At 38.8% G+C, this 27,088-nt stretch overlaps 1 protein-coding gene across 2 annotated transcripts in view; it reads right to left on the bottom strand.

The window, feature by feature from the left end:
- Positions 1 to 210: 210 nt before the first annotated feature.
- Positions 211 to 27,088, bottom strand: part of RNF13 (ring finger protein 13) — a 67,013-nt gene continuing 40,135 nt past the window's right edge. For both annotated transcript variants that reach the window (XM_063306589.1, XM_063306590.1), the window contains 5 exons: positions 26,438 to 26,528; positions 25,787 to 25,892; positions 19,251 to 19,344; positions 2,844 to 2,924; positions 211 to 1,677 (listed from right to left, as the gene is read on the bottom strand). In XM_063306589.1, coding sequence (XP_063162659.1) covers positions 1,295 to 1,677; positions 2,844 to 2,924; positions 19,251 to 19,344; positions 25,787 to 25,892; positions 26,438 to 26,528 — 755 coding nt within the window. In that variant the 3' untranslated portion in view covers positions 211 to 1,294. The remainder of the gene's footprint in view (positions 1,678 to 2,843; positions 2,925 to 19,250; positions 19,345 to 25,786; positions 25,893 to 26,437; positions 26,529 to 27,088) is intronic.

The raw sequence follows: 27,088 nt of genomic DNA on the forward strand, positions 1-27,088 counted from the left end.
ACTCAGATGCAGCTTCTTCTATAAAGAGAATGCTATTTGTTTGTTGTTTATTTTACAATAAAAAAGCACAGTAAGAGCTGCTAATTAAAATTTCTGGAAACCTGCCTAAACACCAGTAGTGCAGGAAAGGAGTATTACCGTTTTATGAAGGATAAAGGAATTCACAGAGTCTGTTTTAATGTAGATCCACACGTACTGGCAAAACAGCTATTAAAGTGGAAAACTGTTTATTAACATCCTTTCAAACTTTCCTGTACAAGGCCATATAAAAAAATCCCTGTAGCTTGACTATACAGAAGCATGGCTACTTTTTCTTTTTTACATAGTTACACTTCTATATAATCCTTTTCATGATACACTGTAAGTCGAATCCTGTTAAATAGCTATGAGCACTCATTTTCAAATTCAATACTTAGTTTGCTTTCTTTGTGTGCATAGTTTTAGCAAGCTAATGTAGTTTCAAATGTTCTTATTACAAGATAAACATTTGTGAATCAGTACTGCACACAAAATTGTTTTCAAGTATGGCATACACAGAATTAAATGCTCTAGTAGGTGGTACGCTTTGAGGTTCTCTTTCTGCACTGGTCCCAATCCCTGTCTGAAGAAAGAGTATTAGCAAAGTGTGCCAATGAATGTGGGTTATCCTGTTTATCTCCTTAGAGATGGGTTAAGCTAAGTCACGTTGAGATTTCTTTACCTGGTCCTGGCAAGCACAATAGGATAATGTAAAAGGCAGTCAAATTCCTTCTCTATAGAGCTCAAAGACCCAATTCCTCTTTATTGGGAAATACTCGACAGATGAATACAGAACAAGCATAGCTTGTTCTTTAAAAGGTGCTGGTTCTTCTAGGGAAAGCCTTCACAGACACACCCATGTATTTTTTTTTTTTTTTTTGGCTGGCTGGCTGTTTAGGGTAGCATTACCATACATTTAATAAATAACTGAATAATTCACTGCTTACACCCTCGTAGCAGGGAAAATATACATACTCTCTTGGTTCAACTTCATTTTAACAAGATGCTGATGTAACCTTTTTGGGGGAGGTGCATTATCTCTAGTGGTGGAAACCCCGTTACTACCATCGTGAGGTCCCGTTAAAATGCTTGTCTTCAAAAGAGGAATGAACAACAGAAAAAAACTGTAATGAGATTAAACTATATAGAATGCTATATGAACAGTTGCTTCTAGTGAAGCAATGGAAGGGCTGCAATGCACTTCTCTTACGTACAGGTACATAAGATTAGAGGTCTCTGGGGGGAGGAGTTTGTGTAACACTGCTCACTTTGCAGTTCAAACAGTATCTGCTGCTCTGTAATCCTGTTCATCATTGGGCTGTAGCTGGACTATTATGCTTTCTTCAGTCACTCCGTTCTCTGCATCGCTACTGTCAGTATCTTCATTTTCCTCCTCCTCCTCCTCCTCCTCCTCCTCATAGTCTGAAGACTCTGTCATATTTGGATGAGAGTAAGACTCTGATAATGCGCCAAAGGACTGAGTGCTAACTGAAGCAATTGGCCTAAGCAAAGGGGTATTTTCAGAGACTTCATTCTCCTCCTGACTACTGTCTGTTTCAGAATCAGAGTCTCCCTGAGAAGGAACTACTTTCTGTTTACAGACAGGACATGTTTTCTTCGTTTTAGTCAGCCAAGGATCCACACATTTGCAATGGTAGGCTGCCAGGAAAAAAGAGAGAGAGAGAGAGGTGTATTTAAAGGAGGCTGGGGGAAATGGTCACTTATAGGCAGCTTGGGTTAATTTTACATGTGTTTTATGACAACACACAAGGCACTCTGCCCTACCCATCTTCATACCATTTTTTCTACAGAAGCTAGTCCACTTCTCAAGAACCCACAGATGCTACTTGTAGTATTTTTTTTTTAAAGGAAGTGCTTGCTTGCTCAGACATCCTCTGCGGCAGAGCAGCAGCCAATGTAATGTCACTGCTAAATTTAAGAAATGTGAAATGATGTTGCTCCCATTGAATATTCCTGCATTTTCAGGTGATAGTGGAAAATATCTATTATAATGCCTACAACCTTAAGATGCAGTACAAACAGTAAAAGTGAACCTGGTCTTACCTAAATCTGTAATCAAACACCTTGCACTAATTTATATGCGAACTTCAGCTATTATAAGAAATTAAGCTCAACAAAATTCTGTGTTTGTGGAAAGCTAGAATAGTGGAATTTACAGATAGTGAACAACACAGAATCCACTACAGCAAATTATTTAGCTACAAGCAGTGTCAGGTTTTAGCTGCAAGCAAGCTATTGATCTATACTTTCAAATAACACATGACTAGATCTCCTTGGATTATCATTTCAAAATGCAAACTGGAAATAACGTAACAGTTTTGAGAAGGCAAGAAATGCTGCTGACCTGCCGCATCAGACAATGTCTAATTAATCCAGCCATTCTGTTAATCCCTTTTAGAAGTTACAAACTGTCAGCCAGTACATATTTTTTAGAAATATGAATTTAGATGCAGCCATATTGTTATTTAACACTTAAAATTCAACTGTTTCAATCCAAATACTAAGATCAAACCTAGCAGCCAGATAACACTGTCGAAATTCGTACAAATATAGGAATAGTTTTCTTCTCTCCTACCATTACATTACAAATCGTTCTTGTTATAACAGTAATACATCTCATTATGTGTCTTTGACCAAGATGGCTGGGAATTCTGGGAGATGTAATCACAACAATTCTGGAGGACCCAGGCTTATTAGTTTAGTCTAACAAAAAGAGCTGCATTTACAAATATACAACATTTGCTTTCTTACCTCTTTCCCTCGCCAAAGCAAGAATTCAATAAGTAACAGATGTAGCGACTTACCATGAGAACAAGGAAGAATTCTGAGTTTATCTCCATCCTCATACTCATCCAGACAAATGGCACAAACATCATACTCATCTCCTGAAGGAGAAAAGTTTTGAATGAAAGGCAGTATAGAAATAGAAGTAAAAGTATGTGGTAGAATCCATGCATTGCAGAAATTTCTTCTGAATGCCTCTAGGTGGCTGAGATCTAAGTAATGTGAATCACCCGGTGGACCAGAATTTAGTCTCATGGATTCTAGCTCAGTACCTTCAACCACTACATCAAACTGGCTCTCTTTATATAGAGTATTAGCATTTAAATAGTTATACTAAGAATTCAGAACATCTGCTATGGGAAAGCTATAGCTCAATGGAAGAGAATGCTTTATAACTGTTCCTATGGCCAATCCTCGCATCTTCTGATGGTCTTAGATTAAGATTTGTGTCTGAAAACTGGAAGAACTGCTGCCAGTTTAAACAGTTGTGCTAGATCCACTAAGAAGGAACAATCATAATAACATGAACAAAGTTGTAATTATTTTAAACCTTACCATATCTAGAGATAAATGAGAGCCACCCAGCTCAGGTGGTGGTACCTAGCCAACACTGGCTGATCTTGAAAGCTAAGCAGGATCAGACTTGGTTAATACTTGGATAGGATAACACCAGAAAATCACAAGACTGTAGGCCAGACTTGGAAATTAAAAAAACATCCAAGAAGGCATCTATATTTACTCTCTGTTGTTCCCCCACAAAAGCAAAACAGATATGCCATGTAGTCCCCTTGAGCAGATTTTACTCCAAAAATCCTCACTTTATGTAGTAGCCTCCTAACATGAAACAGCAGAAACTAGCTAAACATTTAAATAAGGCAAATGTTTAGCTAGTTTCTGCTGTTTCATATTACTGTAATTTCTTCCATATGTTAAAATGCTTCCTATGAACCCAACCAATTGTACAAATGACAGAAGTATCTTACAATTTTATAGGATTCTAATTCTGTACTAAGATGGCAGCTTCAATACAAGAGTAAATGTAGCACTTTTGGTGAAACATTTTTCAGGGTGTATGGGGTGTCAACTCCTTACACCAAAGCTGTCTTTTCCTAGCAGGCAGCTGCAAAAGCCCAGGAAAGTTGAAGTGCCAAAATGTTCCGAGCATCATCAAAATACCTTTACTCTTCAAAAATAAATCTTTGTGCAGCTAAAATAACAGTATTTGCTGGCTTAAAACAGGTTGAGTCAGGGTTTGTTTGTTTGTTTGTTTTGACTCCTGGTAACTGCCTGGCTGAATCCCTGCGGTTTTCTTTGCAAGGTTTTTCAGAAGTGGTTTGTCATTGCCTCCTTCCTAGGGCTGAGAGAGAATGACTGGCCCAATGTCACCCAGCTGGCTTTGTGCCTAAGGAAGGACTAGAACTCATGGTCGCCTGGTTTCTAGCCTGATGCCTGAACCACTGCACCAAACAGGCTCTCTGCAAACAATATTTAGGGGGGGAAAAAATCTCCCTTCCCCAAAGAACTGATTTTTGTGGGGGAATGAGGCATAGAATTGAATAGTCCAAAAAGAACGTATGTATGTCAGCTGAGAATCTAAGGGGAAACATTCTACATTCTTCAAGCTGTGGCCTAAGGTTCTGGTTAAATTTCCAAAGCAATTCCAAATAAGGTATATAGAGTACTCCAGTCTTAGGGCACTAAAATGAGACACTATTGTCAGATTTTCCTTCAGAAGGTACAGATACAGCTGGCACCAATAAAGGACCACTGCCATCCTCAGTATTGTTCCTTTAACAGAGTACAGGGCCATTCCAAAGTGTCTGAAATTTCATTATCTGGTCAGCTAAGTGACTTTGATGAGGGAGTAAATTCTGTGGCTACTGAATCTGCAGCTGTCCTTAAGTCAGGAGGATGAGCTAACCATACAGAAAACAGACATATGACTCAGAATGATATTGATAGGTTGGAACAATAAGCTGAAGCTAATGGAGCTTTAATTGAGCTACCAAAAATTAAAAATGGAAAGTGGACTATAGTTGCATTCATGAGTTGGGCAGCCATATAAACTGATTTAATAAATAAATGAATTAAATGAATAAATATAGCATGGGGTCTTGAATTGGCAGTACAGGTGGTCCTCGCTTAACGATCAGTCCTCAAAGGTCCAGTTGTCATGGTGTCTTGTGGTCAAGTGATCGCCATTTGTGACCTTCACTGCTGGCTTTTGACAAGCAGTCAATGGGGAACCCAGCAGGAGGTTGCAAATGGTGACCACATGATGTCACACTTAATAACATCTTGGGATTCGCTTAACAATGGGAAGTGGGAGTGCTGGAATTGTTGCCACTATGTGGCACAGACAAATGATGTCACACTTTATGACCGCATCACTTAGCAATGGAAATTCTGGTCCCAATTACTCTCATTAATTGAGGTCTACCTGTAGACATAAAAAGGATTAGGGGTATTCTAAATAGAGCATAAGGTGAATAGGGTATTATTTTTTATCATTAATTAATTAATTTATTTTCTATACTGCCTTTATTATTTTTATAAATAACTCAAGGCAGCGAACATACCTAATACTCCTTCCTCCTCCTATTTTCCCCACAACAACAACCCTGTGAGGTCAGTTGGGCTGAGAGAGGGTGACTGGCCCAAGGTCACCCAGCTGGCTTTCATGCCTAAGGCAGGACTAGAACTCTCAGTCTCCTGGTTTCTAGTGCAATCATAGACTGTATTTCATGGGAAACAGTTATTCAACTGTAATTTGTTAATCGGGTTTCTGTTAGAGAAATTATGTCAAATTTTCCACATTGTAAGAAAGATACTGATAAACTGAAACATGTCCACAAAGAGGAACCATGATGAGCTGCCTGGAAACCAAGCCCAATGAAGACTCTTGGAAAGATGTGGATAAGTCCAGGTATCTTGTCTCTAAGATGCTAATTTGCTTCTGCAGTTTCAGAGGACAGGACTAGAATCAGTGGGTAGAAATTGCAATGAAGCAGATCTAGCAAAACATTAGGAAGCAATTCATAATAGTAAGAACTACTGTATTAAAGAGGAAGAGAGCCTCAACAAATGATGCTAAAGAGTTGTAATCAGAGGCTGGGTGGCTATTTGTCAATGATGCTGTAGTGTGAGATTACAGTATTGATATTTTCATCCCACCAGAAGCACAGCAGAAACCATGGTGCAAGTACACATATAGAAAAAAGTTCACCAAAATTAATGATGGTAGCAAGCCTATTCTCAGACTCTTTCTCATCCAAAATACTAACAAAGCCTCAGTTCCCTTCTCTCATTACTGTGATATAACTGTCAGGACATTTCCCTGTCCCCCCCACTCCCCACAGTAAGGGTAGTTTTTATGCCAGATACAAGTAGTCTCTGTGTTGCCAAGATACAGCCTAGAACCTGTTGGCTCAGATTCAAAATTCAGTTGGGAGATGAAAGAATCCCTCTCTTTTTATAAAAAGTTTCACTAATTAGTCTCATCTGAATGCAAAGAATGGCATACAGTGTGCAGGCAATCAGAATGGGTTATAGTTGAAAGAAAATGAAGGAAAGCCTAACACCAGGATTATACTCGTCCAAAGATGCCATCCAAATATGAACAGAAAAGGATAAAAAGTTAACCCTTCAGTATCAACAGGGTTTGAGCAGCTGTAATTGGTGCTAATGGATTTTGCATTAGTGCCTTGGGAAATCTTACCTTCAACAAATGGCAATTCTGATTCCTCTCTTGCCAAATATCACAAAGAGCTAATTCTGAACTAGATTTTCTAAGGTACAGCTTCTTCTATGCCAGGAACCTCAGGGATTATGTAGGCTTGCTTTGTTTAGATGCTGTCGTTCTCATAGCAATGCCTTTGATTAAAGAAGCTTAAAAACCTTTTTGTGTTCTATTTTTCCACAATCACATTTCTTTTCCTCTAGGAGGTTAGTACACACAACTTTACAAGCAATTTAGTTGATATTTTAGCAATAACAACTGAGGTAAACTATATGGGAGAAGCATCTGCCTTGATGGCTCTGAATTAAAACTGTTAGAAAAAAAACCTAAAGAGTTGTTTTTCAGATTAAGTAGAAACAACCCTGCAAATACTGTGAAGTGGCAAGAAATCTGCCTAACTACACATAAGAGAAAAAAATGCCTCATATAGCATAGGCAACTAAGTCCCTAAGCATCCAAAAAATCACATTAAGATTATAAAATACCAATATTATTCTTGTAGCTCCTTTTATGTACAATGTAATCAATGGACTTTTGCCGTAAGTATAAGCTGCACTTCACATATTAATGTGAAATTTTTAATTGAGAATTTATATTTCTAAGCTGGGGATGGTAGAAATGTGCGACTAATGCCAAACAAGATGACCTTTGGTTTAACGCAACAGAAATCACGCTATGTTGGAACTAGAGTTTTACAAGCCTTTTGTGACATAGCCCTGAAATTTGTTAATACTGAAATATAAACTGTAAGGGATATCTGTAAACCCTTAAGTAGTTATTTAGCCTCCATGTTTTAGGTAATTATATATGTAAAATAGTAGTAGTATCTACTCTGCCCTTCTAAGTCAGATAAATTGAAGAATTATAGTGTGTATAACCATTACTTGAAAAACAATTACCCCCATGTTATTAGAACGACTTTTTTCAAATCGCCTGAAACAAACATTCTGAAAACATAGGAGTCCAAAGCAGTTCAAATATATATAGTTTCACACTCAAAATAATTCCTTTAAGGGCTCTGCACTCAGATCACAACCTACATATTTCAAACATTTTATTCTGACCACAGAACAGAAGATTCTTTTGTTTCAGAGCACTTGAAATGGAATGAAATATACTTGTTTCCTGGACTGCTGCTTCAAGGGTTCTGTACAGCACTATGACTGATGGCCTCTCTTGCCTCTTACAACTGGAGTGTTATCTTTCCAGTTTTCCTGCCTGGACCAGGACAGGAACCAGGAGCCAGTTATGGTCCCATTGTTACTGGTTCAGGCTGGGAAGGGTCATCTGAAAGGTAGGGATTTGGAGCAAAGCAGCAGGCATTTAAAGAATACAGGAGCCATTGAGGGAGCTTTTCTAGAGCTCATGACTATCAGAAAAAGGTCATGGCAGGCAGGAAAAAAAATAGGAATCGCTGCAAGGGAGCCACCTATTAGTGCTTCTGCTTCTGCTGACAGTGCTGGTGTGTATGACTGCCTGCTTCTGAGGCAAACTATAACTTCAATCCCATTTTAGTTTGTGCTTTTTTAAAAAAAAAGTTGTAAAGCAGTGCAGTGGGATGGTTGATCAGAAGGAAAAAACCTAGACAAAGTTTTCGCCACTGTCTTCTCCTATCTTGCTTTTCAAATCAGTCTCCTTTTGAGATTGATGTCTCCCCCAAACCCTTGGGGGAATTAATTCTTACAATCAGGTATTATAGGTGTACTGGTGCTGATGACGATTGTACTAACGTTGCTGGATAGGCACACATATCTAGATATAGGTAATCCTGTTTTGCAACCATAACTGGGACTGGCAATTTGGTTGTTAAGTGAAGTGGTTGCTAAGTAAAAAAAAAAAAATGTGACTGTGCTTACCATTTTACACAGGACGTGTACTGACTGACTGTAATGGCAAACATATGGCTGAGAGAGAGAGATGCTGCAAAGGTGGTAAACGCAAGCATAGGTCACAAAGTTATTTTTTCATTACCATCGTAACTGAACGGTTGCTATCCAAGGCAGTCACTAATTAAGGACTACATCTATGCACGTTGCTTAATAAGGCCCTTTTTCTGTTTTAAGACAAGGCTCACTTTTTCCCAACCTTCCAGAGTTTAAGACCAGCTAGATACATCTGTGACACACTTATTAGGCAAGTTGTATTTTTGAGGATGAATTTCATTATTGAACAACTACAGTGCTCTCGGTCAATCCAAAATGTTAATAAACCTCAAACCTGAATATTTAAGAAAGTAAAAGTGAGGTTTTGGCTTTTTTAGGAGCATATCTATGTGTGCACAATTATTGGGCAACTATTAGTGTGCAGAATTATTATGCAACTAAATGAAAAACAAAAATTCCCCCATCTCACTCATTTATTTTCATCTGTTAAAGTGAGAATAATAAACAAACAACTCAAAATTTACAAATAAACATTTCTGACATTTCAAACAAAATATCAGTGACCAATATAGCCACCCTTCTTTGCAAGAACAGTCATGAGCCTTCCATTCATGGAGTCTGTCAGTTTCTTGATCTGTTGACAATCAACTTTTTGTGCAGCGGCAACCACAGCCTCCCAGACACTGTTCAGAGAGGTGTACTGTTTTCCTTCACCGTAAATCTCCCATTTGAGAAGGGCCCACAAGTTCTCAATAGGGTTTAGGTCAGGTGAGGAAGGGGGCCATGTCATTATTCTTTCATCTTTGAGGCCTTTACTGGCTAGCCACGCAGTGGAGTACTTCGATGCATGCAATGGAGCATTGTCCTGCATAAACATCATGGTCTTCTTGAAAGATGCAGACTTTTTCCTGTACCACTGCTTGAAGAAAGTGTCTTCTAAAAACTGGCAGTAGGTTTGGGAGTTGATTTTGAGTCCATCTTCAACCCGAAAAGGTCCAACTGGCTCATCTTTAATAATACCAGCCCATACCAGTACCCCACCTCCACCTTGCTGGTGTCTGAGTCGAAGTGGAGCTCTGTCCCCATTACTGATCCAGCCACGGGCCCATCCATCTGGTCCATCAAGAGTCACTCTCATCTCATCAGTCCATAAAACCTTTGAAAAATCTGTCTTCAGATATTTCTTGGCCCAGTCTTGCCGTTTCAACTTATGTGTCTTGTTCAGTGGTGGTCAAGTTTCAGCCTTCCTTACCTTGGCCATGTCTCTGAGCACTGAACACGTTGTACTGCTGGGCACTCCAGGTAGGTTGCAGTTCTGGAATATGACAGCACTGGAGGATAATGGGTTCCTGGTAGCTTCACATTTGATTCTTCTCAAATCTTTGGCAGTTAATTTGCGTCTTTTTTTCTCAATACATTTCTTGCGACCCTGTTGACTATTTGCAACAAAACGTTTGATGGTTCTGTGGTCACGCCCCAATATCTTAGCAATTTCAAGAGTGCTGCATCCCTCTGAAAGACTTTTTACAATTTTTGACTTTTCAGAGTCAGTTAAATCTCTTTTTTGGCCCATTTTGCCTGAGGAAAAGACGCTGCCTAATAATTATGCACACTTTGATATGGGGTGTTGATCTCCTTAGGCCACACCCTCCCTCGTTACACAAATACACATCACCTGATATGCTTATATCCAATAAGCATTCAGGTTTATACAGCTTGGAGGTGGAAATATGCATAAAAATGATGATATGGTCAAAATACTTGCCGAATAATTGTGCACACAGTGTACATCCAAACTATTCTTCCTTATAAAAATTCCACTCAAACAAGCCATTTCTGAAAGAGGTAGCCCAATTATAGAAAAGGGGCTAAGTGAGAAAGAGGACTAGATCAAAGTCTGCTAGTAAAGAGAGGAAGAGGATGATTGCTGCATGGAGACTTGATCTGAGTAACATGTTTATTTCTCCTGCAGCAACAGTGGTGCCACCAGCTGGAATTGTGGCGAGGCTGTGCCAGGGAGCAGTTCCAGGGAGGGACTCTTTCCCTGGCATATAACAAAGAGGTGGCAATGCTGATTCTTTAGCAAATCAGTTTGCTATTAGCAAAACAAAGGCAAAGACCAAGAGGAGGAATGTCCTCTTCTGAATCTGAACATTTTGTCAGTAGCTGTGAGTCCAGGAGAGTGCCTGCTACCAAAGTAGGCACACTCAAAGCTTGTGAGCAGTGTGATATGTGAACATTTCAAGCTTAAACTGAGCACACATATTATGTAGCCTACAATCATTGCCAAAAACAGGGCAACAGGAAGGATACTAAGCACATTTCAATATCAGAGAAGCTCAAGAACCAGCTTAAGCATCATTCAGGTGTCCTTCCCACAGCAACAGGCACCTAACAGCAAGGCACTTACTCTCTGGCAGTGACAAACCTTGAGCAGTGGCTGAAGCAGCCGTTAGGGAACAAGAAGCAAGGTATTCCAAAAAGTAGAGTTAATATATATTATTGTGTAGATGGCTCTGGATGATAAGTTCTTTAGCATGGTGGAGGATGATGGATTTCTCCTTGACTACTAGATCCCTTTACAGACCACCTTCATGAACAAATGGTTCTTTATCTAAATCATTAATATAGGGAGAAAGTGTTGGCATAGATGTAAGCAAAGGCCCAACACTTGCATCCACTTCACCTCACACATTTGATCCAGTTGAGGTGAAGTGCAGACATTTTATATCTTCATTGCACAGTAGTAGAATTGGGCTGCATCTTCCATGATGCAGAACTCAGGTTAGAAGGGAGATGCTTCAATCATAGCTCATGTGGCTATAGAGATAAGTGCAGCAATAACCACAAGGCTGAAGGCTTCCTATGCAGCTAGGCCTACACCATGGATTCACGGGCACTGACAGTTTCCACCAGTGCTTTTACAAACAACAGGCAAAAGATCACTGATTACTTCTGTTGGAATATGAAGGCATGGTAGATACTAGACAAGCATATGCTGCTCCTATCACAACCACTGATCCTTCAAAATATTCACATCTGCTGGCAAGATGGAGCCAATGTACTTTTTACACTGCTACATGCATAGTCCTTTTACATAAACACAGTAAACAACCAAAGGGATGCCACACATTATTGTCTTACTTCCTACTTAACCATTCACTAAGCATTCCATTTAATCTCATGCATTCTTTACTTCTATCACATACCTTTGAAGACAACTTGGAAGGTGTGTTATTTACTTATTTAATTTATGTGCTGCACATCTCACTGTATAAGTGACTCTAGGTGGCTTACAAGTAAGTGTTAGCAAGGGAAACCCACTGTTACAGAGTAACATCCATCTTTTGCTGTACTGGCTACCAAAGTTCTGGATCCAATTCAGTGTGCTACTTGTTCTATATGGTGTGGCAAGAGATACATCAAGAGCTGCCTTGCCAAAATTCTCTTCATCCACTCTGAACATCTCAAGAGGTTCTGCTGAGGATCCCTCCCCCTGGGAGAGTATATAGGTTGTGGGCCAGATGCCCGACCTTTTCAGTAACAGCCCACACACCCTGAAACAGGCTCCCTCTGTCTGGACTGATCTTCGTTGCATTTCTCAAGACTGAAGACCATCCTGTTTCAACATGCCTTTGAAACAGAATGACTATGGGTAAGCATCAGTTATTCTTGTGTTGTTTAATATAGTTTCATTGAGGCTCTGTTATTTTTTGGGTTTTTTCTTTTGTTACTTTTACCACCTTGTACACTACCAGATTTCAGAGATTGCAGCTGTATACAAGTATCAATTGATCAATCAATGCTCTTATCACACTAACAACCTTGAACTATATTTGTGCAAAATGGTCTATAATTCAAGAAATTCATTTTATTGTAGTGTGTTATCTAAATCAACAAGTGAACAATAAACTAACTTTCTCACATTTCATTAATTTTTCCATGACATTGAAGAACAAAAATATTGTTTTCTTCTCTCTTGTCTAGCATAAAGCTTCACTGCCTATTCTAATTGTTGCTCATTTATCACCTCTCATTCTCTTTTGAGAAGAAGTCTCAATAATAATACAATAAAATATAATATAAACACAGATATATTATGTGTTTCATCAGCCCCTACTCGGTGTAAACCACATTTACGCACCATTCAAAAGAGACAGTAAAAAAGCTAAGAAGGAAGCAAAAAGAGCAGATCCTCTCCAGCAGCCAACACCCAGATAAGCAGGGATTAACAGCAGACAGCAGACAACAGACAAACAAACAAGCAGAAAACACTACCCTAATCAAGGAACTACCAAGGAGAAAACCACACTCCCACCAACACTGGCAGGGCAAGCTACTAAACAGGGAGCAAACCCCACACTCACTAGGACTGATGATGTTACCTAGTTGGGTGATGAAATGTCTGCAAGCAGACAACAAAATGGCCCCTTTCAACTTTATGATTCTATAACTCATCAACAGTGACTGCCTTAAGGTTGTCCATAGGAAGATTCAAGTGGAATCCAAACTTGGATTTTGCCAGTCTGTCTGGCATTTCAGAAATATTCAGCAGCAGCAGCATTTGATGCAGTGGGCTTTCCTATCTTTGACAACCCTCAAACATTCAGTATTCTTGGCTCCAAAAATCTATAGCTAGACACTTCTCTTTTCATGTAATGGAAATGGGTAATAAGATTAAAGCAGTATGGCTTTCAATTTAGTTAAGATTTACAAGTGATTCTTCAGAGTGGACTTACACAGAAATACATCAAACAAAATCCAAAGAAGTTAGTTGTAACTAAATACAATTAAAAACAATGGAGTACAGAAAGTACCTTAAAACTAATCTAGCTTGTAATGTGAAGACTAAGAAACATTCATCCTCAAATTCAAAATCTCCTACAATCCTTGAAAGATTGGTAATATGGGGCTAGTTCCACTGCCAATTCTACTATTATGCACCACCAAAATGAAAAGCTCTATACAGACTCCATCAATAATGGATTCAATATAACACTCACCCTTGATCAAATATTTATTACTCTTCCAGCTGTCTATAGCTCTAAACAATAATCTGGCAGTGATTTTGAATTCAAATGGACTGGATATTACACATTAAATGTTATATATTGGAAAGTCCACGTATAATTAACAAGTATTAGCACTTATTAAAAATAATTTCAATTAAAAATACAATTTAATAATTTACAAATCTCCAAGAAAAAGTTTTCTTTGTTTGTGCCCTGGGATTTTCAGCTGGCACACAGTTTTTATACAGCCACTGGATGTGTTAATGGAAACAGCTAACCCAACAGCTTGAATGTCCCTGAAAGGAGGATCTTGCCAAGAACAGCTATTCCCACCCACTTCAAATTTGATCCAGTCAGTCACAGTGGAAGAGAAGGAAGAGGTAACTCTTTCTGAAAGTCACTTTTATAATGAAATTATACCATTCCAAATCTACACCAAATGAACATGCAAGTACCCCAATGCCAAGGAAAAGGGTTTATAGTTCTCTATCTGTACAAAAAGTTATCTCTTGAGTTACCCTGGGAGGAAGGAATTAGATTGGTGTAGGGGCTGTATCTAGCCATCCATTTACTAGGACAACCAAATGAAGATGGGGGAAGGGCAAGACCTCAAGGAAGGAGGCCACACTCTCCATGACCCCTTCCTCTGATGCCATCTACTCTATATGAGAATGCTTTTGTCCATATCAGGTGAAATGGGGAGCATCTATCTGCTTACTTTGTCTTGTATAGGCAAAAGCAATCCTTGCAGGACCAAATTAAGGCCCAGTGCTAGTCCTATCTTGCTCTACAGTGAGGAAAGGGCAAAGTAGCCACAGCAAGCTTCCTTTCCAGGCAATCGAAGTGGGACCCCTACAAGAGCAGCTCTGCTCCTAGTCAGCTGCTCTGCAATTTTCTCCTTTTCAGCAGCCAAGGCAGCAACCACACAAAGGCAGATTAGATGGAATAGTTGCAGTTAATTACAACCTGGTGAGAAAGATTCTTCTCTTGTCTGGGATGATTTCCTTCTTTATAACATGAAACAAATTGCTTCAACTAAATAGTAAACATCTGTAGAGAAAACTACCCAAACTGTTGCACTACACAATTTACTATTACAGAAGGAAGCTACAACATGCAAAATAGTCCTATTTGTAGGGTTGCTTCTATTAAAGATAATCAAGTAAAAGCTAGAGGAATGAATATGAATATATATAATTTATATTTATATAAATATAAAAATATATAAACAAAAATAAAATACCAAAGTTTTGAATGGGGCTAACTCCAGATTTTGAAGGCAGCTTGGCATAGAGCCCTGGAGTGGCCCCTATTGCCAACTACTTTTTCCTTAGTGTCCATGGGCAACAGCTCTGTGCTGTAATTTATAAGAAGCTCAGAAAAAGCCACAAAAGGAAGGAGACCTTAGCTTAAGAGGTAAGATCATTCCAGGAAACAGGTAACAACAGAGTCTGCTGGAGTGGGTGGCTATAACAATTCTAAATTAACAAACAAATAACAACAGGGTTGTTGTTGTTGTTTCCTGACTTTTTTACATATAACTCAAGGTAGGAAACATACCTAATACTCCTTCTTCCTCCTATTTTCCCCACAACTACCCTGTGAGGTGGGTTGGGCTGTGAGAGAGTGACTGGCCCAAAGTCACCCAGCCGGCTTTCATGCCTAAGGCGGAACTAGAACTCACAGCCTCCTGGTTTCTAGCCTGGAGCCTTAACCACTAGACCAAACTGGCTTCATGATTAAGAGCTAGTAATATTGCAGAAGATTACTTTGTATGTGATGTTAATCTAATTTATTGTCTTTGATGTAAATTTTCTCTATGTAAGCTCAGCATGCATCTTAGACAAAAAACCAACACAATCTTACGGTTAACTTAAGAGTCTTATGGTTGCCAGTCAACTTTTCCATTGGAAGTTCTCTTGAGATGCTGCCTATATTTTCAAAGCTTGTGTTCTTTCCTCCATTTTCATGTCGCTACTTAAAGTTAAGAGGAATACTAAGATTAGTCTTCTCGCATATGAAGAGCTGATTTCCCTAACCATGTGCCAATAGGGCCAGAAGGTGGTGTGATGCCATTTATTTTCTTTTTATCATTTTTCCCCCTCTTTTACTTGTGCCCAGATCCTATCTCTTTTACATGCTGGATGATGCGGAGGACCTCAGATAAAGGCATCACCCTGGAAGACAGGGAGTGGCAATGAGAACTACCAAGCTGCCACACTGACACAGGAACTGAGCTAGGGTCTGTTAAACCCAGAGATCTTCTGTGAGGAGAGGTTTGAGAGTTCCAACTTTTCACCCTCTGGGCAGACCTGCTGCTACATTTATATATATATATATATATATTTCCCCTCTTCAATAGTTTCCATCAAAAAAGGGAAGGAAAGGAAATTAACCTTAGCCTGTTTCATAGTCCTTTATAGACTATTTTAAGCCTTAGTGAAACAAAACTATTCAGCAAAGATCACTCAGCTTTGCACAGTTACATCTCATTAATTATTTTAGGAGAAAATAACTTTGCACATCATGCCAAATGTACTTTTCAACCAAACATCTGCTTTGCAGTACCTCTACTGACAATACCATCAATAATGCAAGGTAGTTATCAAGGGCAAACAATATGAAGGCTAGAGCTTTGCCTTGAATCCATATAATGCCTTATATATTCCTTCTGTTGATAGTGGCATTATGCAGTTTTACAGCTGTTTATAAGCTACAACAAATGATCCACTGAATTATGCCAAGTTGTAAAGCAAAAAACCTCAAAAACTAACATCCCCACTCCCCCCTGATCAGTAATAAATGCAAAATACAATGGAGAAATTCAGTTCAAGCACATGTCGAAGGAAAGACCCTATTCCGATTTTTAATGACTGATTTCTGACAACTTAATATAGACTTCCTCAATATGACATCCTTCAGATAGGTGGAAGCATATTCTTTGAACTGGCATACTAGCTGGAAATTCTGCAAATCAGAATCCCAAACAGTTGTCAAGGCATTGGGGGAAAACAGAGACAGTGTTTACAGCAAGCATATTTTCTCTTTCTGGCAGCAAATATCAAAAGTTTGATGTCCTGAGCTGAATATTTAGAAGACATCATTCTGTACTTGAAATACAGAAGAGCTACTTTATTTTTCTAAGAGTTGTTACTGCATGATTGCTGACAAATGACTGCTTTTGTAAGCTATTTATATGATCCACACAATGTAGGAAGACAGGGTTCATTGAATTAGGCTGTCATAACCCATGGAATAAAGAAAAAAATCCATGATCTCCTTTCTTGAAATTACAGTATTTATCAGAATTGGTCATTTTTATATTTTATTTGTAGTACATTTACTGTATATCCTGCTTTCTTATATCATGGAACTACATTCTAATTAATTATTAAAAGGACTGTGTCAACTCCAGTAACACAATTGACTCACTCGTTTATAAATCATACATTCAGTTTACTAGCAGATCTTCCAACTGGCTACAAAAGAATATTTTCTGCTCCTGTTAGTTGGTGGTTTAAATGGAAAGCTTGCAGATCGAATACAGAATGTTGGATGCAGCAAACTGCTCCCATTGGAAGAAGACAGAAAGACCATTTTTGCTGATTTCTGCCTCTCCCAGCTGCCCACCAAAATGCTTCTTCCCATATAGTTGTAATTGAAATTATTCAACCCCCATTGCAAATCAGGTTGATTGTCAAAATGTACATTTTCAGCTGTTTGCAATGAAGAAATCAAACAAAAGCAATTGAAATAGCTCAACACAATGAATGCTTCAAGTGGTGTCCCCAAAGTCAACTGAAAATGCAACTTACAATGACTTCTCCAGTCTCAAAATTATTCAACCCCTTCATGGAAAGCATCTTCAGTAATTAGTAGAGCATCCTTTTGCTGTTATGACCTGCTGCAAACGAGATACATAGCCAGACACCAGCTTCTGCAGCGTTCCTGAGGAATCGTAGCCCATTCCTCATGAGCAATGGCCTCCAGTTCAGTAATATTCTTGGGTTTGCGTGCTGCAACTGCCTTCTTCAAATCCCACCAGAGATTTTCTACGGAGTTCAAGTCAGGTGACTGTGATGGCCACTGTAGAATCTTCCAGGACTTCTTTTGCATCCAAGCCTTAGTGGAATTTGAGGTATGCTTGGGATCATTGTCCTGTTGGAAGGTCCAATGACACCCAAGCTTCAGCTTCCTTACAGAGGGCATTACGTTTTCTCCTAGGATTTCCTGATACTTCAATGAATCCATCTTGCCGTCCACAAGCTGCAGTTTCCAGTGCCAAAGGATGCAAAGCAGCCCCAGAGCATCTCCGAGCCACCACGCTTAACTATAGGCAGAGTGTTTTTTTCAGCGTATGCTTCATTCTTCTTCTTCCAGACGTACCTCTGATCCATTGGGCCAAAAAGTTCCAGTTTTGTTTCATCGCTCCACAGAACAAAATCCCAAAACTTCTGTGGCTTATTTATATGATTTTGAGCATATTTGTCATGAGTAAGGATGGCGAGCAGGGGGCTCCCATCCAGACTGTCAAGCGCATGCGTAGCACTGAGGAATTGTTCAGCCATTCAAAGAGACACAGATCGGGACCGCCTTAACCTTTGGGGGTTATATGGCTGGGTTTTTCCCACGCTTCTTCAGTTTGTTAGGATTCCTGTTATGTACAAGCAATAAAACATTAGAGACCAGTTCATTGTCTCAGTGTGTTTCCTGGTTGTTAGGACAATATTGGAGCGGACTTTTCTTGTGCTTTGGATCAGTAGTGGTGTACATCTTGGAGTTCTGGCATGGGAACCTTCTGTGTTTAGTACGCGCCTTACTGTGCTCACTGAAATCTCAGTGCCTGTTGCCACCAAGTCTTGCTGCGGGTCTTTTGCAGTCACTTGAGGGTTTCTCTCCACCTGCCTTCTCAGAAATCTGGTTGCAACCATTGACAGCTTCCTTTTTCTGCCCCGTCCATGTAGTGTAACCACTGTTCCTTTAACTTTGAACTTGCGAACTATGCTTCCAATAGTGTCTCTAGGAATATTCAGTGCCTTTGCTATCTTTTTGTATCCTGTTCCTTGTTTGTGAAGGGCGATGATCTCTTCTCTTACCTTTTTGGACCATTCTTTTGACTTAGCCATACTGTATTTCTAACAAGCAGTCAAACCTGACACTCAACAAACCCTTAGCCAGTTCAGGTATTTCATGTGTTCCAGCTCAAGCACACCTGGTGCACCTAATGAAGCCCCTGATTAGTTGCATCAGGTGTGCTTGAGACAACACCTGTTTTGCATACTGTATGTGTGCTGTTGTGACAGATTCTATTCAGGGGGTTGAATAATTTTGAGACTGGAGAAGTCATTATAAGTTGCATTTTCAGTTGAATTTGGGGATACCACTTGAAGCATTCATTGTGTTGAGCTATTTCAATTGTTTTTGTTTGATTTGTTCATTGCAAACAGCTGAAAGTGTACATTTTGACGATCAACCTGATTTGCAATGGGGGTTGAATAATTCTGATTACAACCGTATGACTTCTACGGGGCAGTTTTTAGTTGAGGAAGTTGGGTCAGGGGGCTGAAAGGGGCAATCACGTTCTCCACGATTCTACTCTTGTCTACTCTAGACCTCAACCAGGAGCTTTGCATACCAATCATATACTCTGAATCAAAGCTGTCCATGTCTGAAAGCATTACAGAGTTTGTCAGTGTGTAAAATACCATCCAATTGTTTTCTGCGGCTCTAACACAGCATTTAAAACTGGCCAGGGTAGAAATTATTTTAAAAGTTCTAAAACATTCCACTTACCTTTCTTGAACTTATGTACTGGAAGCTTCTTAAGCTGATCTTTTTGAAGGCGATTCCTTCTTGCTCTATGTCTATCCTGAACAAATTTTGTTATCTTGAAAGACAGAGAGAAATAAATTAAGAAAATTAAAGGACTACTCAATTTATTTTTCTTTTGAGTTACCTAAAGAAGGAAGTATAATAAAGCTATTTATAAAATATAACAGTAAATTCTTATCCAAATTCTCAGTTAACGTAACACTATAAAACAGTGTTTCTCAAACTTTCAGCTAAATTAAACTTTTGGTAACTGCGAAGACCACCTATTTCTGCTGTTCCCAGAGATGTGCAACAGGCAGAATAAAAATTAAATAAATAAATAGATACTGTCCTAAGAAAAGACTTGTCTTACCTTCACGTCTGTTCTGGTATGCTAATATTGAAGCCAGATATTTCATTCTTACTTAAATAGTTTCAGAATCCCATATAAATCAGTACTAATATTTGTGAGGTTTTCCTAATCCTTCTATGCTTCTACAACAGTCATTTCATACTTTTGCATTCTACGTGGATGGGACAAAAGTTTTCCACAAGGTTCCTCTGTTATTTAGACCAAGAAAAGATCTACTAGTTTCACAGAACAGGGCGTAAAACAGGCCCCAATAATTACTTTGAGGAAGAAGAGGAGCACTATGGTGATCAGTGATTCCTGCTGAGAGAAGCAAAGGCTGTAGTGAGGAAGACATGATATGACTTTGGGGGAGTCGTGTTCCAAGTCCCTGTATCAAGGATTGACAGACAGCTGCCAAGACACTTTAAACCCCTTCGTACTGATAGAACTTGCCTGAACACATAGAAGGCATTTGAAGAACTTTCTGGTTAGATGGCTAAATTTTCAAACAAGCATGTGAAATGTAACTTTAACAAGAATCTGAGTTGCAATGAATTTCTGTCATTTCTTGCCTCTAACTTCATTTGTCAGAAGACAGAAGCAACATGGGTTTTGCTATGCTGGACCTAAACCTTACCAACAGGGAGAAATTAACTGAAAACGTGGAAGTGACTGGAATCTTGGTAGAAAGTTACTGTGTTATCTGTGAGTTCATAATATCAAGGGAAGAAAGACAGAAAAGAATCAGACTTGAATACTGGCTTTCAGAAAAGCAGCTTTCAATGAACACAAATTTTGATGAACTCCGATGGAAGCAAGTCAGATCCAATTCCTTGAAATCCTGAAGGAGAAAAGTGTCTAGGAAAGATGAGAAGTCCTGTGAAATGAGACACCAGGCATTGTCACAAACAATCCCTTTCAGAAGTCAAAATGGGAGATATCTAAAGAAATTGATGTGGTCTATGGAGCTTTCTAAAATCTTGCAGGGAAAAAGACACACATATAAGAAATGGAAGAACATATAACCAAAGAAGAATACAAGGTAACCGCTATAAACTATAGAGACTACTTCAGACAGACTAAGGTTCAAATGAACTGCATTAATAGGAGAGAACCCACATAGAAGGAAGTAATAGTCCTACTCTTTTTTGCCTTGGTCAGACCCCATAGGGAATATTATTTCAAGTACTGGACACCACAGTCCAAAAAAATGACAGACAAACTGAACCAAGGATGGCAATCAAGGGGGGGTGCTGTTTATTCATTCAGTCACTTCCGACTCTTCGTGACTTCATGGACCAGCCCACGCCAGAGCTTCCTGTCGGTCGTCAACACCCCCAGGGACGAATCCATCACCTCTAGAATATCATCTATCCATCTTGCCCTTGGTCGGCCCCTCTTCCTTTTGCCCTCCACTCTCCCTAGCATCAGCATCTTCTCCAGGGTGTCCTGTCTTCTCATCATGTGGCCAAAGTATTTCAGTTTTGCCTTTAATATTCCCTCAAGTGAGCAGCCTGGCTTTATTTCCTGGAGTATGGACTGGTTTGATCTTCTTGCAGTCCAAGGCATTCTCAGAATTTTCCTCCAACACCACAGTTCCAAAGCATCGATCTTCCTTCTCTCAGCCTTCCTTATGGTCCAGTCTCACAGCCATATGTTACTACAGGGAACACCATTGCATTAACTATGCGGGCCTTTGTTGTCAGTGGGGACTGGAAATCAAATTCCATGAAGAACAGATAAACTTGGTATGTTTAACTTGCAGAAGAAAAGACTGAGGATGGATGGAGGAAGAGAGAAAGAGAGAGAGAGAGAAAGAGAGAGATAGCAGTCTTAAGACATCTAAAGGGCTGTTATTACAGAGGAAGGAATGGGATTGTTCTCTGTTGCCTTGAAAGACAGGACCAGAGATTCAAGTCAGATAATAAAAGGAATTTCCTGATGGTAAGAAATGTTAACCAGTAGAGCAGACTGATCAATGAAGTGATACATTCCTCTTTACTGGATGGTCAAACAGAAGCTGGACATCTATCTGGCCAAATGTTTTGGCAGATTCTGAACAGGGTATTGGACTAGATGTACTCTGAGGTACTCCTCCAGCTGTGATTCTGATCCTTACGCCTTTGCCAGATGAACAATCTATACAATAAATCTTTAATGCCAACAGGAACATCACTCTATACTGATTACAGTCAAAAAAAATTGAATGCTACTGAAAGGAATATATATTGATACATTTACAGTGATGTTAACCCCCTTACCACTAACCAAGAAAGCTAGATTCTCACGAAGTCTCATTAGCCAAGCTGATTGCAAGGGAAAAGGGGTTTCATTACAAACTCCTGGAAACTGACATATGTGTACTTAGTCCTCATCCACCCACCCACAAATCAGTGAGTGCTTTACTGCTCCTTAATGCTTTTGATCCTCTTTCCTCTTTATTTAAACTAGCCATTTATAAGGTATGAACAGAATGTCCATCTGGTCTTGTTCTGCATTGTTTTGCAAACATTCATTCTCATTCTCATGCTCAGAGAATTCCATTACAACTGAATTCAAAGGAATTTACACTATTCAAAAGAATTTCTTCTAGCATTACCAATTAGATGTCAGTCTATGGCTTGCTGTCATGTCTCCTGTCAAGATGGGCACCTGCCCTACCACCTACTATTAAACTTACCAATCATTCAAATGTAGGATGCAGAATGTCCAAAAAGAAAAATGGGTTGCCTATCAATAACCAATTCTTTGAGCAGTCATCTGGGCATTCACACAATTTGCTGAACTTTCCCCACTACAAGAGTCTGGTTTTTAGAGATTCTGTGGCAGTCTTTGAACTATATCAGCAATTGGCTACAATCATTCAGAGCTCAGGGAAGATTTTTTTCAAGAGACGGTTTGTTTGTTTGTTTATTTATCTATCAAATTTATCACTGCCCATCTACCCGGAAAAGGGACTCTGGGCGGTTTACAATAAAACATAGATAAAAAGCCATATAAAACTATAAAATAAATATAATACATAATAAAATATAAATATGGTAGCGCTGCGGGTTAAACCGCTGAGCTGTCGATCGGAAGGTCAGCGGTTCGAAACCGCGCGGTGGGGTGAGCTCCCGTTGCTCGTCCCAGCTCCTGCTCACCTAGCAGTTCGAAAACATGCAAATGTGAGTAGATCAATAGGTACCGCTTCGGCGGGAAGGTAACGGCGTTCTGAGTCGTCATGCTGGCCACATGACCCGGAAGTGTCTATGACAACGCCGGCTCCAAGGCTTAGAAACGGAGATGAGCACCGCCCCCTAGAGTCGGATTCGACTGGACTTTACGTCAAGGGAAACCTTTACCTTTACCTTTAAGAGCCCGATGGCTAAAGGTTCTCTTATCACCCGCAAGCCAAGCAGGGCCACTCTAAGGAACTAGCTATCCCCAGAAGTGACTATTCTCCCTCCCATTCTGTAGCTGAGACTAGCTCCTCTCATACAAAAATAGATTTACATATTGAGGATTAAAGGTAAAGGTAAAAGTTTCCCTTGACGTAAAGTCCAGTCGTGTCCGGCTCTAGGGGGCAGTGCTCATCTCCATTTCTAAGCCTTAGAGCCGGCGTTGTCCGTAGACACTTCCGGGTCATGTGGCCGGCATGACGACACGGAACGCCGTTACCTTTCCGCCGAAGCGGTACCTATTGATCTACTCACATTTGCATGTTTTCGAACTGCTAGGTGAGCAGGAGCTGGGATTAACAACAGGAGCTCACCCCGCCGCGCAGTTTCGAACCGCCGACCTTCTGATCGGCAGCTCAGCGGTTTAACCTGATTAGGGCACACTTATTCAAGAACTCTATTCAGAACCTCAAATAAACCTAAACAAAACTGGACTATAGATAAAACTGAACATATCCATAGATTATACCACCTCAGTACTAGCTTCCAGTTGTAGCTGAAGGAAACTATTCTGTCCATGAACTGATTCACAACTATATCCTAGCAAGCGTTCAAGAATTCTTCCACATCTCCAGCTGGTTCAAGAAGTAGAAGACTCTGAAAAGCTAAACGAGTCACTAATGTGAAGATACAGGGATGACGGAAAGCATAATCCATAAATAAACAGGAAATGCTCCTTTTGCAGGGGAATTTACATTTTGCTATGTTTATTTAATTTCTGTCCTATGTCTTTATCCTGGGTTATCTTTTAGATATGAAAGTAAAATTTATTCCAGGGAAAAACATCCTTCCCAGTTCAACTTCATGTGGCCAGTACTGCTTTAATAAATTTGTAGCACACCAAGTTAGCTTTTACTCTAAGTACTTTACTTGTTTATATGAAATAAATTTATTACTTGTCACAAAAAATGCTCCCCCCAGTTATAAAGAAGAAAATCCTTAACAAAGAAGGTTTGATGTGCTCTCCTTGCATAATAAAACCCTTGTACTACAGATACATTTGAAAATGTCTGCAGTCACATAGTTCTCTTAACCTGAAACTTGAAAGTTATTTTAACCTATTTAATCTGCTTCTATTACCTGTTATTCAGTTTCTAGTCTACCCCTAACTATAACTAAAACAAACAGTGAAGAAATGTGACAAAAACTATAAGCTACATATGCTATCAGAAGCCACAAGCATATTTTAATTAATTAAAATTCAATTGCACTAATTCTAATTAAGGGTTTAAGGGAAGCAACTAGGGCAATTTCTTTTTGCAGAGTTATACACAAAGAAAACTTTAAGATGCACAAGGTATTACTTTGAACTAGTTGCCTAACTGTACTAGGAAAATGTTAATTTGAAGGTGCAGGTTAATTTGAAGTGTGGCTATGGAAAAATAGATCACATAAACAAGGCCCTATTGGAGATAAATTATATAAAATGTGCAGCACTTTTTTTGAACTTTTCAATTTGGCTTTTTAATTACTGCACTGTTTTAACTCATAAGCAAAACTCAAGAAGGCCACTGCATATTGCTTGAAAAATATGTACATCCCTATTTAAAGAGAGGTTTAAAGTCAATTCTAAAAATATGTTGTTTCTTCATAGTCCTATGGAATGGCCTCTTTTTGGAAGTGAGATTAATTCTTTAATAATAGTCTTCTGGAAGTTAGTTATTCTGGGGGTCTTTGGGGTAACTTTGTCAATGTAATTCTACTTTCAACATTAACTTTAATTTAGTACAAATATCTTATTATGGAATTGTATAATTGCTGTGAATTGCCAAGAGTCATGAGAAATGGCAGTATATTAGATAGCTAGACAGACAGATATTATCCAAGTCATACTTGCACATCCTATCTCTAATCCATAACTTTAAAAAATTAACTGGATGGGGAAAGGTTTAGGTGCCTCACCCTGGCACAGATGATAGTATGTGGGGAGTGCATTTACCGGCACTATTTTGCTCAACCCCACTTCCTCCTGTTCAAAGCTGCCAACAGAAAATGAATGAATCTATGGTTTCAAATATAGTTGTCATTCAATCTAAACTTGGAGTTTTAGTTTCCAGAGAGTGAGCAACTTATTCCTGTATATATGCAAATTCAACTGCCAGGAACTTTCCTTGACTTGTAAAAGCTCATACATATTGTTGCTTCACTGTCATAGCTATTTATTTAGTTTTTAATTGAACTTTCTTTGTTTAGAAAACTGCGCATTGCTTCTCACCTGCTGGGACCTCCATCCACACAGAAGCTGCAACCTTACACTTGGGTGCCCTTTTTTGTGTCCATACACATAAACACTTAAAACTTACCAGGGATATAGACAAATATGAGAAGAGTTTTTGTGGAAAGAAGACACCCCTAAGTTTCCTAATTCACTTCAACACGTAGGGAAAATTCAGGTTTATAGTATTTGCATATGAAACTTTGTATGTGGCAAGCATGGGCATTTATATTCATATTAAGGTGAATATAAATGCTATCCATAAAGAAGCCCTTCTTAAAGTGATGCATCCGTGGAGACCTCAACTGGAGTGATAAACCAAACAGCTTTTTAAAGCTGTGCTAAAGATTCTAATGTACAGTTTACATAATGCCACCAATATTTTTCACACTTAAAGAAACACAATAACAAATAAACATTAGAACTGAATTCAGCAATAAAAATCTTGTGTTTATGGGTGTAGAGAAAATATAAACATAACATACTGAGAAAAGAGCATAATTATACCTACCATGAATATAACTATAAGGATGAGACAGATTCCCACAATAATTAAGAATGGGATTAGATAGTACTCCAAAGGAAGGCTGAACTCTGGGATTAGCACAATATGGCCTCTATGAAAGATCGAAAAAGAGTTTATTGTAAAAATTCTACCAAAAAAGTTACACAGAGAAGAGTATCTGCAATATTTCATATGATGGGGGGGAAAAAAGGAAATCGCAAAATACTTCATTTTTTCATTCTGCTAAGACACTTGATTGTTACATTCAGATGTCTATTTTTTTTGAAGTTTTAAATTTGCAGAGATCATATCTAGGGGCATTGCTACACTGTATATGTTCACATACGTTGCCCATAAAAGCCAGCATACTTTTTAAATAAAATACTATAACTTTAGAAGGTGGCTAGCATAAAAACCCTGTACAAATTTGTCTAAAATCTGAATACTTATATCTACAACTTTCATCCAATTTTGTCAAGAAAATATAAGGGTTTGAAATGTTGCCTATAATAATCATTGGGGAAGATACTTCAGGCTTTGGCAATCTCAGCATCAAAAGCCAGGCAAAACATAATGTTATCCTTACACACAAAGTGAGTATTTCTTTCTGTATACCACCATAGTAAATATAAAGTTTGTGATGCATCTTATACATACCCTTTTTCGTAGATAAATTCTTCTTTTAGAGATTTAGCAGATGTTTCACCAATGAAAACTGATGGAATGTCAATCTTCTTTAAAATATCAACTGTTTAAAGAAAGGAAAGATGACAACTAGTCATATACAACACTAACATCTTAGACTACTACTTAACAATTGCTGAACTTAAGTACATCATTGTTTTAAGTCATTTTAATACAGAGGATTAAACTGTAAATATGGGATACACTTAAATTGTTTCGCATATCTAGGTACAATTTGCTTTTTTTTTTTTACCTAGTAAACCATGGATTAAAAAGCCCTATTAAAGGAGTTCCTACAGGTATCCATGATTGAAGAGACAGAATATTTTTAAAAATGAAGAAAATATAAGGCAATATTTACATCTGTACATTCAATACAAATAGTTTTATTTGTATTTAGGGAAATCTAAATATAGTGCCAAATTATATTTTCTATTTCCAATCTGCATTATCCTCTTTTTCAGATTGTTTTCCCCTTTTCTCTTTAAAATCAGACAACCATTTCCTCCCTCCCTCAAATGCTTCATTTCTATTTTTCATAGAGTTTCATGCGTATCTATTTTGTGTGTGAAGAAGAATAGGGTTGGACAGGGGAGTGAGCCAAGATGCTTAAGTTTTGTGTGC

This window comes from Candoia aspera, chromosome 6 (assembly GCF_035149785.1).
Source record: "Candoia aspera isolate rCanAsp1 chromosome 6, rCanAsp1.hap2, whole genome shotgun sequence".
Lineage (NCBI taxonomy): Eukaryota > Metazoa > Chordata > Lepidosauria > Squamata > Boidae > Candoia > Candoia aspera.